This window comes from Nomascus leucogenys, chromosome 4, assembly GCF_006542625.1.
Source record: "Nomascus leucogenys isolate Asia chromosome 4, Asia_NLE_v1, whole genome shotgun sequence".
In the NCBI taxonomy this organism is placed as follows: domain Eukaryota; kingdom Metazoa; phylum Chordata; class Mammalia; order Primates; family Hylobatidae; genus Nomascus; species Nomascus leucogenys.
In genome coordinates this window covers 59620688-59634143 of record NC_044384.1, presented here as the reverse complement: position 1 = coordinate 59634143, position 13456 = coordinate 59620688, and the positions used below count along the sequence as shown (strand labels likewise).

Genomic DNA, 13456 nt, shown 5'->3' with positions numbered 1-13456 from the left:
TGGCGCAATCTCGGCTCACTGCAACCTTCTGCCTCCCAGGTTCAAGCCATTCTCCTGCCTTAGCCTCCTGAGTAGCTGAGGTAACAAGAAACACACCATGGCACCCGGCTAATTTTTTTGTACTTTAGTAGAGACGGGGTTTCACCACGTTGGCCAGGCTGGTCTTGAACTCCTGATTTAGGGGATGTGCCTGCCTTGGCCTCCCAAAGTGCTGGGATTACATGTGTGAGCCACTGTGCCCTTGAGCTGAGATTTGATAAGTGAGAATGACCTACCTATGTGCAATCCCGGGAAAGAGCTTTCTAGAGAGAGGAAATAACAAATGCAACATTTAGGAGATACAGAGAGACTTGTAAGTTTTGAATATTAGTGTGGAGACTAGTATAAACAGAGGGGAGAATTGTATTATATGGGATTGAAGAGTTAGGAGACCACAATTACTCAGGACCCCATAGACTCTGGTAGGGAGTTTAGGTTTTATTCAAAGCTAGGAAGAAACTACTGAAGAGATTAAGTAAAGGATTTGACTGAATTTTCTTTTGAGAAAAACTGACTCTGACATCTGTGTGGAGAATGGATGGTAGAGAAGCAGTATAGAAGCAGATGAGACTAGCACTCTCAGTAGTCCGCCCGCCCCTGTGAGAGATGACAAGGACTTGGGTTAGGGTAGCAGCAGTGGAAATGGAAAGTAAATAGTAAGTATTTTAGAGGTAAAACTGATAGCACTGGTAATGGACTCGGCTTGAGTACCTGATTAGATGGTAGGGCCATTTACTTAGATAGGAAAGACTTGGGTATGTAAATATAGGTTAGAGGAGAAAAATCAAGAGCTTTGTTTTGTAATAAATTTTAAATGCTTATTAGACATTCAAGTAAAGATGTCGGCCAGGCACGGTGGCTGACACCTTTAATTCTAGCACTTTGGGAGGCCGACTTGGGTAGATCACTTGAGGTCAGGAGTTTGAGACCAGCCTGGCCAACATGGTGAAACCCCATCTCTACAAAAAATACAAAAATTAGCTGGGCGTGTAGGTGCACGCCTGTAATCCCAGCTACTCAGGACGCTGAGGCAGGAGAATCGCTTGAACCCAGGAGGTGAGGTTGCAGTGAGCCCAGATCGTGCCACTGCACTCCAAGCCTGGGCAACAGAGCAAGACTCCGTCTCAAAAAAGAAAAATTTTATTTGATCTGACAAGTCAGTGGGACTATATTGAGTAGAGTATATACATATTCAATTAAAAATATGTTGGCTAAAGGATACAAAATTTAGATAGGGGTAAGTTCAAGAGATCTATTGTAGAACATGTAATAATAATATATCGTATTCTTAAAAATTACTAACAAAATTTTAAGTGTTCTCACCACAAAAATGATATGTGATGCAATGCATATGTTAATTAGCTCTACTTAGCCATTCCACAGTGTATATATATTTCAAAGCATCATGTTGTATACAATAAATATATACAGTTTTTTAAAAGAAGATTAATATATTATGGGTTTTTTAACCTGAATACCTGCCTTGAATAATTTTAACACTGAGATGTCATGCATATTGTATACTTCTGTTTTATTATTTGTTTTGTTTGCAAATAATAGTTTGGCTGTTCAGTATGCTAATCTCTTTAAGCATCTGCACATAATGCTAAATATGACAGTTTAGTTTTTGAATTTACACTTTATAATTCATATCATCCATACCATTTTATTTATTTTTTGATGCAGGGTCTCGCTGTGTCACCCAGGCTAGAGTGCAGTGGCACAATCTCGGCTCATGGCAACCTCCACTTCCGGGTTTCAAGCGATTCTCCTGTCTCAGCCTCCCAAGTAGCTGAGATTACAGGCATGCGCCACCATGCCTGGCTAATTTTTGTATTTTTAGTACAGACAGGGTTTCGCCCTGTTGACCAGGCTGGTCTCGAACTCCTGGCCTCAAGTGATTCGCCCACCTCGGCCTCCCCAAGTGCTGAGATTACAGACATGAGCCACTGTGACTATCTGATACCATTTAAGACAAAACATGACATTTTTAAGTGTTAAATATGTAATTTTGCTAAAACTAGTAAATTAGTTATTACTGGTAATGATTAGATGCAATTGTTCATTCATTATTTATATGAAGAACACTGCCCCACTAGTTTATAGTACTCATTAGTGCTTTTTCTGTCAAATAATTGATTTGAAATTTGACTACATTTCCAAGCCTGAGATGTTGCTACAGTGAGTCAAAATTAAATTTGTTGGCTGGGCACAGTGGCTCACATCTGTAATCCCAGCACTTTGGGAGGTCAAGGCAGGCGAATCACTTGGGGCCAGGAGTTCAAAACCAGCCTGGCTAACCCAGTGAAACCCTGTCTCTACTAAAAATACAAAAAAATTAACTAGGTGTGGCAGCACATGCCTGTAATCCCAGCTACTTGGGAGGCTGAGGCATGAGAATCGCTTGAACCCAGGAGGCAGGGGTTACAGCAAGTCAAGATCACACCACTGCACTCCAGCCTGGGTGACAGAGTGAAGACTTTGTCTCAAAAAGAAACAAAATTAAATTTGTTTCTCCAAGTCTACAGAGTTTTATAATTTGTAGAATACAGTAGTTTTATGTAAGGTCTTCAGAGAGTTTAAGACTAGTTATTGCTACCAGTTATTGAGTTATTGTCCCAGAAGATAAAATACGGTCACGTCTCTCTACTTTAAAATTCTTTAGTAGTTCCAACTTCTAAAAATAGTTTCTGGAGACTACCGAAAAAACTATCCTTAAGCTTCTCTTTTTTTTTTTTTTGGCTGGCAATAGTTCTTTTTTTCTGTTTTGTTAACTTAGCTACATAATTTACCTTGGTCTTTTTTCCCTCTGATAGGTGGTGTTACTATATTTGTGGCCTTATATGATTATGAAGCTAGAACTACAGAAGACCTTTCATTTAAGAAGGGTGAAAGATTTCAAATAATTAACAATACGTAAGTGTCATGAATATTTTGTGAGAGAAATACTGACAGAAATCTGGTCTTTACACAGAAACCACTGAGCTAGTTGATGATCCAGAGATGAGAGAGGTAGGGCATGGGCTGCCCACTGTGTTTAACAATGCATTGGCTTCTTTAGATGCATGTTGTAACACTGCTGCTGTAGCCAGAAATTATTACTTCTACAATTTGTGCTGCTGTGGTTCTGCCATAAACAGTAGAGATTTAAGAATGAAGAGTTACTGAGGGGAGTACATGCAAGTGTATTATTTTTTAAAAAAACTTTATGAAGAGAGTTCGACGCGCCTATTTTTCTAAGTACCAGATGGCTTAAAGATCTTGTCTCATTCTATTAAAAAAAGGGGGGGGAAGTTGAGTAAGGAACCCATCTACTTTCCAATTGATGAAATTAAGTTGTGTTTTTCCTTATGTGACTCTTAGACTTTTTGTCTAGAGGTACACTGTAGAACATTTGATGCTCGTTGTAGAAAGTAGATCGAATAATTTCATTAGCAAGCATAATGACCACTTTGTAACTTCTCAAAATATATGTTTATGGTCTGTTTGCTTCCAGTCATGTTTTCTTCCATCCTTGTTCCCATCTGCTACCAGTTATTGTTCTGGAACATAAAATATGGTCATATCCTTCTACCTTTAAAATATTCAGTACCTACCACTTGCCATCAAGATAAAAGGAAAACAACAATGATAACAAAAATCATTCATTGAGAATTTACTATGTGCTTCTCCCCTCTTCTGACTCTACTACCCAGACATATTGAATTACTTGCAGTTTTCTGAGTACACTGGAGTTTCTCATACTCTCATGCCTTCACACATACTGTTTCTTTTTTCTGGAATATGATTTCTCATCTTTCCCTTTCTTTCCTTTATTTAGCTAATCCTACTCACCCTTCAAAATATAGTTAATATGTCCTTTCTCAAGGATGCCTTTCCTTACATTCTTCCTCCCCTGCCTGGCCCAGTCCCTATCCCCTGCTGGATTAAGTATCTCTCTTAGATGTTTACATAGCACCCTATGCAAACCTCAGTCATAGCTCTCATCACATTTTGAATTACAATTTGTCACTTGCTTGTCATTCTTTTAGACCAATGGTTCTCAACCTGGGACAGAATCACCCAGGGGATATTTGGCAATATCTGGAGACATTTTTGGTTGTCACAGTTGGGGTGCTGCCACTGTCTTCTAGTGAGTAGAGGCCAGGGATATTGGTAAATGTCTTAAAATGCACACAGCAGCCTCCCACAACAAAGAATGATCAAGTCCAAGGTGTCAATAGTGCTGAAATTGGAAAACCCAGCTCTAGACTGTGAATTCCTTGAAGTCAAGGACTGTCTTTTTACTTTTATTTCCAGCACACACTAAAGTCTGTCACTTAACAGATATTCAGTAAATGTTAGAGTCAATCAATGAATGCTTAGCAGGATCAAATACAAGGTTTTTGGTTTGTGTATCTGAAAGTGCTTAGTATATATGAGGAACCACAAACCAAGTGTATGAGTTTCTAAATATTTGAATTACTGAGGGATTTTTCATTCATTTTCTAGAGAGCAAATTTATCTAGGCATTTATAACATTTTAATTTAGACAGTACCTTTTCAGTTTTTATCTTGGTGAAGCAAAACATGCATCTAATCTTTAGTAACAAATCCCATATCTATCTTCCTATTTAAAGACTGATTATATTTGGTCTTTTCACATTAATTTTGAAAAAATGAGGGCTTATGTGTTATAAACTACATGTAGTTCTCATGTTCTGAATTTTATTAATTTTGGTCTTACTGGAATATTTCTAGATAACATTTTTATAAGTATGCATTATTCTAGAAATTCAGGGGTTTTTTTGTTTTGTTTTTGTTTTTTTGAGATGGAGTTTTGCTCTTGTCACCCAGGCTGGAGTGCAATGGCATGATCTTGGCTGACTGCAAACTCTGCCTCCCAGGTTCAAGGGATTCTCCTGCCTCAGTCTCCTGAGTAACTGGGATTACAGACACACACCTCCACTCCCAGCTAATTTTTGTATTTTTAGTAGAGACAGGGTTTCATTCACCATGTTGGCCAGGCTGGTCACGAACTCCTGACCTCAGATGATCTGCCCACCCTGGCCTCCCAAAGTACTGGGATTGCAGGTGTAAGCCACCGCACCCGGCCAGAAATGCAGTTTTTTGGGGTTTTTGTTTTGTTTTGTTTCTTTGTTTTTTTTAGATGGAGTCTCGCTCTGTAGCCCAGGCTGGAGTCCAGTGGCATGATCTCGGCTCACTGCAACCTCCACCTCCTGGGTTCAAGCGATTCTACTGACTCAGCTTCCCAAGTAGCTGGACTACAGGTGCACGCCGCTGCGTCTAGCTAATTTTTGTATTTTTAGTAGCGACCAGGTTTCACCATGTTGACCAGGCTAGTCTCGAACTCCAGACCTCAGGCGATCTGCCTGCCTCAGCCTCCCAAAGTGCTGGGATTACAGGCTTGAGCCACTACGCCTGGCCCAGAAATTCAGTTTTTAACCTAGTTGCTCATTGTTAATTGTCTGGCTATAGGAATGTTAGAGCATTGTGATTTTTTTTATCTAAAATGTTTAAAAAAGAATATTACAATTTTATGTACTGTAAAGAGAAAAGCATTTGGCAGTAAAGAATGAACTACTGATACACGTGCTATAACCTAGATGAACCTTTAAAAAATTAGGCCGAGTAAAAGTTACAAAAGACCACATAAATGCACGTATTTCCATTTATATAAAGTGCATGCAGTGGGCATATCCATAGAGACAGCTGATTAGTGGTTGACAGTGGTTGGAGGGAGTTGGGGGTGCGGAGTGACTGCTAATGGGTACAGAGTTTCTTTTGGGGGTGATGAAAATGTTCTAAAATTGATTGTGATAATGGTTGTACAACTCTGTGAACATATTAAAAACTAGTGAATTGTACATCTTAAGTAGGGGAATTTTATGGCATGCAAATTACACCTTAAAGCTTTAAAAAAAAAAAAAAAGAAAAGAAAACAAACTGAGTAATTTGAAAGATTTACCTCCCAAATTGTTTTACTCACTATAGTCTGTCTTAGGTTGAAAGAATTGTGTTAAAAAAAGAAATCTTATAACTAAGTGTGTAGGATTTTGAGGCTTTATTTGGAGCAGAAGTATGCAATTGTGCTTCCTTTAATTCATGTAACCTATTTTTTAATATCATTCTTTGAGTTTTTTAATTCTTTATCCAATGAATGCATAAATAAAAAATGAAAGTAATACCCTTTGTTTACTTCAGATACAAGATAGCACTGCAATATATTGTACCTTGGGCAATAGTCTACCTTGCGGTGATTGCTGTTTTATGTGTTGCAGGGAAGGAGATTGGTGGGAAGCAAGATCAATCGCTACAGGAAAGAATGGTTATATCCCGAGCAATTATGTAGCGCCTGCAGATTCCATTCAGGCAGAAGAGTATGGCACTACTTCATATTTTATTAATTATTTTGATTTTTAAAATGTTTTAATGCACATTCTACTTAGCCACAACTTTACACACACAGAATTACATACCAGTCTTAATACAGCTAACGTATCATATTAATAGATGTTACTTAAAAATTAATAACTAATGTCACACTGTTCACTTAGAGTAGGATCATAAACGAATCTGCATCAGTCATATTTCCTTATGTCTAGTCTCTCTCTTTTATGTTTTCACTTAAATATGTATCTGTAAGCCTTTTGCATGTTTTTCAGACTGTCTCACTTCAAAAATTTGCCTTCAGATTATCCTCATTCCCTGCCTTGACTTATTTTTTTAACTTACAGCTTATATATGGGGGTGTGTTGATAGGAATGGGTATATTGGTATATATATGCATCCCATATTTATGATGCCAAGACTTACATTCTTTTTTTTTTGAGACAGGGTCTTGGCTCTGTCGCCTAGGCTGGAATGTAGTGGCGTAATCTCGGCTCACTGCAACCTCCACCTCCCAGGCTCAAGCAATTCTCCTGCCTCAGCCTCCCAAGTAGGTGGGACTACAGGCATGCACCACCACGCCCAGCTAATTTTTGTATTTTTGGTAGAGACAGGGTTTCACCTATTGGCCAGGCTGGTCTCAAACTCCTGACCTCAAGTGATCCACCCGCCTCAGCCCCCCAAAGTGCTAGGATCACAGGCGTGAGCCATTGTGCCTGGCCCAAAGACTTACATTCTTTAAGGTTTTACTATTTTTGAAATATTTCAGAGATTTATTATCATTTTATGATTATAAAAGTAATATGCCCATGAAAGAATATTATTTTCAGTTAGTTTTATATGACTGTTAACGTCTTGATTTAGGCACTTGCATTGTAGTTATGTAGGAAAGTATCCTTCTCTTTTAGCAAGTACACACTGAAGTATTTGAGGTAATAATTTAGCATGTTTGCAACTTACAATTAGTTAAGAAAAAATACATATGTATATATATACATGCACACACATACACATATAGAGAGGGAGAGAGTATGTCAAAGCAAAATGTTAGCCATTGGGGAACCTAGTTATAGGGTTTATTGTAGGGTGTATGGGAGTTCTGTGTCCTATTTTTGCAACTTTTAAAAAGTCAAAATTCACCTTCAGTGACATACTACTTTTAGGTTAAACCAGTTTATCTGGGATTCATAAATGCTACTTTATTTTCATATTCCAACACTTAACACAGTACCTTGTATATGAGAGGTGCTGTATCAGTGTTTGTTTGCTTTTATTAATGATCTGTAATGTGTCTCAATAACTCTTTGTTCCACTATGGTGCTTCTTACTTTCTGTTTTGTTCTTTTGTCTTTCTTCTCCAGTTTTCTGTGAACTCTTCCATAGCAGACACTGTCATTTTATTCACAAAACCTTATTAAATTAAACCCACACATATTTAGAGTTACTAGTAATTTGGGTATGATATACCTGTGTCTTACTGAGTACAGATGATGACACTGTTACCAGGGAACCACTTCTATTCTTCCTGTCATAGTCTTAATATTTCCATTTGTCACTGACAGAAAGGATCTGTTATTTTGCTGCCTTTCCTTCTCCATTTACTGTTCCTGTGACTGTCAGGTGGAATTTTAAGAGACACATTGAGTAGTTAATACATAGAAATACTGTAAGAGTATATTCTAACAGTAATATTTGTGACATTACTATTTAATCAATACAACTCTTACATTTTCCTGTATTTTGAGCTGTGTTCTCTAGCTATTCTTTGTCATCCAAACCTATCCCAGTCCATTCTTACTGACACTTATGTATAATTTTTCTGAACGTCACACTTTTCAATTCAAAATACTTAATTTTTTTCCAGATGGTATTTTGGCAAAATGGGGAGAAAAGATGCTGAAAGATTACTTCTGAATCCTGGAAATCAACGAGGTATTTTCTTAGTAAGAGAGAGTGAAACTACTAAAGGTATGAATATTGTTATATTAGTATAAGTATAAAATTTCTTGGGGCAGTATTTTGAGAAAGATATAATGAAAGTATTTATTTTTCACCCAGGTGCTTATTCCCTTTCTATTCGTGATTGGGATGAGGTAAGGGGTGACAATGTGAAACACTACAAAATTAGGAAACTTGACAATGGTGGATACTATATCACAACCAGAGCACAATTTGATACTCTGCAGAAATTGGTGAAACACTACACAGGTATGTGAATATTTCAAAGGTAAAAATTATTTCTTCACATTCTAGTTTATGAGGACAAAATCCATATCCTCATTTCTCTTAAGATTTAACACACTTATTTACACATAATACATGCCCAATAAATGTTGTATTCTAGTTTAAAGGGAGGAACAGGTGATACTTAGTACTTCCATTGTGCTACTCAGATAACGTGCTAATAGACTCTCATCATTTGGGTCCTTATATCTTACCGGCATAGTATTTACATTGGAGTTCATTTCACCACATGTACATTGTGAAAATAAACCTAAAAGCAAATATTTATGGACACTTAGTAAGTAAAACTAGACATTGGGTAACAGAAAAAGCTATGTCAGAAGGATTACCTTCCCCTGCATGGGCTGGATCACATAAGCTTTCCTAAAATATAAATTCAATGAAATTTGGTCTGACGATGCATTTTTCTTATCCTAGAAAATTAACCTATAGCAATTATAGACATTTTTGTCTTTCAAGGACCTCTGAAGGTATTTAATATTAGAATCTTCTGTCTCAAAATTTTTCATTACCAATTTGGCATATGAATGCACCTGAAAGTCTTTACATGATTAATACTAGGAGAGGGGATGTTTCCATGGTAATGTCTTCAATGACAGCTAGCTGCAAACTGAGTCTGTCAAGTCAGTCAGCAGTCTTGACATTGATCAAGCATGTTACCAAGCAGTGGCATCACTTCTAATTGCCTTTGTCACAATGTGAATTTATGTGGTTATTTTAGTGAGAATAGGAGAGAACACGTCTCATTTATAATAAGAAAGATTGTATAAGCAGAATTCACAAGTCAAGCTGTTATGAATCTAGGGTTCCCTGACTTTGTGTCTCCCTTATTTAAAAAAATCAGTCTCCTGCTTAGGCATGGTGGATTGTGCCTTTAATCCCAACTACTGATGCAGGAGGATCAGTTGAGGCCAGGAGTTCAAGGACAGCCTGGACAACATAGCGAGACCTCATCTCTTAAAAAAAAAAAAAAAAAAAAAAAAAGGCCAGGCGCGGTGGCTGACGCATGTAATCCCACCACTTTGGGAGGCTGAAACAGACAGATCACTTGAGGTCAAGAGTTCGAGACCAGCTGGGTATCATGGCAAAACCCTATCTTTATTAAAATACAAAAAAATTTAGCCAGGTGTGGTCGCATACACCTGTAGGCCCAGCTACTTGGGAGGCTGAGGCAGGAGAATCACTTGAACCCAGGAGGTAGAGGTTGCAGTGAGCTGAGATCACACCACTGCGCTCCATCCTGGGCGACAGAGTGAGACTCCATCTCAAAAAAAAAAAAAAAATCTCCTAAATGAACTTTTTCCTTGATTTTTTCGTATGCCTCTTACAGATTAGTGGCTATTAGATAATAACATTTAATGATAACGTTCTCTTTGAGAATTAATAAAACCCAGTGTACAAAGGCAGAACTTTGGAAGCAGACAGACCTAGATTTGAATCCCATTTCTACCATTTACTAACTGCAGAGCCTTGGGGGAAAGTTGCATATGTTTTCAAAGCTTCATTTATATGAGATACTTGTGAAGTGCTAATTTAGCACAATACTGGAACATACTAAGTATTTAGTAAATAATAACTTTAAAAATTATATATTTTAAGTTATACTAAGTAGTAAATATACTAATATATTTACTGTATATTAGTATATACATACTAAGTAAATATACTAATATATTTACTATATATTAGTATATACATACTATTTAGTAAATACAATATATTTACTATATTTTAGTATATACATACTAAGTAGTAAATAATAACATATATATATATATATATATATATATATATATATATACACACTTTTTTTTTTTTTGAGTCAGAATCTCACTGTGTCACCCAGGCTAGAGTGCAGTGGCACAATTTTGGCTCACTGCAACCTCTGCCTCCTGGGTTCAAGTGATTCATCTGCCTCAGCCTCCTTAGTAGCTGAGACTACTGGCATGCACCACCACGCCTGGCTAATTTTTGTATTTTTAGTAGAGACAGCGTTTCACTGTATTGGCCAGGCTAGTCTCGAACTCCTGACCTCGTGATTCATCTGCCTCAGCCTCCCAAAGTGCTGGGATTACAGACGTGAGCCACCTTGTCTGGCCTTAAAAATAAATTTTACAAAATGTTTCACTTATGTATATTTCATGTTTTGCTGCTTATGGACAACTCCCTTTTTGTTTTGTGCTTTTAGAGTAAAACTTGAAAGGACTTCTGTTTTTGTTTTTCTACAGTTTAAACTTAAAACATTGATACGCTATATGCCCCTTAATTTTTGTAGTTGATTTTACAGTGTAGTTTATTCATTTATCTAGAACATGCTGATGGTTTATGCCACAAGTTGACAACTGTGTGTCCAACTGTGAAACCTCAGACTCAAGGTCTAGCAAAAGATGCTTGGGAAATCCCTCGAGAATCTTTGCGACTAGAGGTTAAACTAGGACAAGGATGTTTTGGTGAAGTGTGGATGGGTAAGAAGCCTGAATTTTTGTTTTCTGTCATTGTCTAGCTGTGGATTAAAGTGCAACAATTTATGATAAAATATGTTTCAATATTTAAGAGACGTGCTGTTCACTGAAGTTTGGTCTAAAATCCTTTAAAATATAAATTCATAAAATGTGTTTTTTATTTAGGAACATGGAATGGAACCACGAAAGTAGCAATCAAAACACTAAAACCAGGTACAATGATGCCAGAAGCTTTCCTTCAAGAAGCTCAGATAATGAAAAAATTAAGACATGATAAACTTGTTCCACTATATGCTGTTGTTTCTGAAGAGCCAATTTACATTGTCACTGAATTTATGTCAAAAGGTATGTATTAGTATCTCTTTAGGTATTCGTGTTGATAATATTTTTAAGAGTCTTTATTTCTATTTGTATGCATATAGACTTAGCATATACTGTTTTCTAATTTAAGATTTTTATGTAGACATTTGGATAGAAGAAACCTGACACTTTGTTGAATGGAATAGTGATTATCCAGTTATTCCAGAGGATAGTATGACGTTTAAAAGGAAAGGTAGGCAGGCTGAATTAATTTTGAAATCGAGTTTGACTAAAAGAAATGGAAAAGCTAGAAAGGTGAAAAATAGAAAGTGTTTGTACACATTTAATTAAAATGATAAAATCAGAAAGATACTTACATTTTTAGTACTAAAGCAAAGAAATAAGGTAAAGTTAAATTAGTTTTCTCATTTTAATGTAAACATAATTCCTATATTCAGGACTTCTAGGAACTTTTTTCCCCACTGCTTCCTTTTTTTTTTTTTTTTTTTTTTAATAGAGACTGGGGTCTCAACTATATTGCCCAGGCTGGTCTTGCACTCCTGGCCTCAAGCAATCCTCCCTTTTTGGCCTCCCAAAGTGCTGGTATTACCAGCATGAACCACTGTGCCTGGCCTTCCCACTACCTTCAATGGAAATTTCTTCATTTTCCTTAACTCTAGACCACAAGATGGGATCTTCAGTAGCAGGGTTAGTTAGGGGGAGGATAAAGAGAAGATTGATACTCTTTCTTCTTTTTCCCTGTGCAAATGATGCTTAGAAGAACTAGTAAGTCAGCAGATAAGCTGACAGGCCTGATTTTTATGTGTTTGATTTGATCTGCTTTATTATTATTTTTACTCTTGAACCAATAATATACAGTAGTCACTAATTATGTCAGCCTCTCCAGTAGTCTGTCTTGGTCAATGATGTAGTTCCATCTAGTGGTGACAAGGACAACTACAAGTTACATATTTGCTGTAGGAAAATTTTTCCCCTCAAAAGGGGACTGAAACCAAAAGTTAAGAAATGATACAGCCTATTAATTGATAGCCAGAACACACCTAAAGACCCAAAGCACCTGGCGCTCTTTGGAAGGAATGTCTACTGCAAACAGTTGCCAAATATGGCATTTTTTTTGTTGTTTGCTTGGTGTTTTTTGTTTGTTTGTTGTTTTTGTTTTTTTGTGAGGTGGGGCCTCACTGTATCCCCCAGAGTGGAGTGTGGTCACATTTCTCTGCAGCTTCGACCTCCCTGGGCTCAAGCGATCCTCTCATCTCAGCCTCCTGAGTAGCTGGGATTACAGGTGCATGCCACCACACATAGATAATTTTTGTATTTTTCTGCAGATGGGATTTCACCCTGTTTCCCGGGCTGGTTTGGAACTCCTGGGATCAAGCGATCAGCCCGCCTTGGCCTCCCAAAGTGCTGGGATTACAGGTGTGAGCCACCACACCCAGCCCAAATATGCCCTTTCAAAGAGTATATTAGATGAACCAGAGGGGAAGGGAGGGCCAGGCATGGTGGCTGACCTGGGCAGCATGGCGAAACCCCATCTCTACAAAAACTAAAAAAATTAGCAGGACATGGTTGCACGCATATATTCCCTACTCAGGAGGCTGAGGCATGAAGATTGCTTGAGCCCAGGAGGTTAAGGCCACAGTGAGCTGTGATTGTGCCACTGCACTCCCATCTGGGGTGAAAAAATGAGACCCTGTCTCAAAAAAAAAAAAAAAAAAAAAAAAAAAAAAGGGAGAAAAGGACAGGGAAGATGTTTAAATCAAGATATTGGAAGCAGGCCAGGCACAGTGGTTCACGCCTCCAATCCCAGCCCTTTGGGAGGCCGAGGCAGGCAGATCACTTGAGGTCAGGAGTTCGATCCCAGCCTGGCCAACATAGCGAAACCCCGTCTCTGCTAAAAATACAAAAAATAGCTGGGGGTGGTGGCTTGTGCCTGTAGTTCCAGCTGCTCGGGAGGCTGAGGCACGAGAATGGCTTGAGTCAGGGAGGCAGAGGTTGCAGTG

At 37.8% G+C, this 13456-nt stretch overlaps 1 protein-coding gene across 2 annotated transcripts in view; it reads left to right on the top strand.

Annotated features, from left to right (window-relative positions):
* YES1 (YES proto-oncogene 1, Src family tyrosine kinase) overlaps window positions 1–13456 on the top strand; it is a 90578-nt gene that overhangs the window by 58733 nt on the left and 18389 nt on the right. For both annotated transcript variants that reach the window (XM_030810681.1, XM_030810682.1), the window contains exons 3-8: window positions 2856–2955; window positions 6321–6419; window positions 8294–8397; window positions 8488–8637; window positions 10983–11138; window positions 11301–11480. In XM_030810681.1, coding sequence (XP_030666541.1) covers window positions 2856–2955; window positions 6321–6419; window positions 8294–8397; window positions 8488–8637; window positions 10983–11138; window positions 11301–11480 — 789 coding nt within the window. The remainder of the gene's footprint in view (window positions 1–2855; window positions 2956–6320; window positions 6420–8293; window positions 8398–8487; window positions 8638–10982; window positions 11139–11300; window positions 11481–13456) is intronic.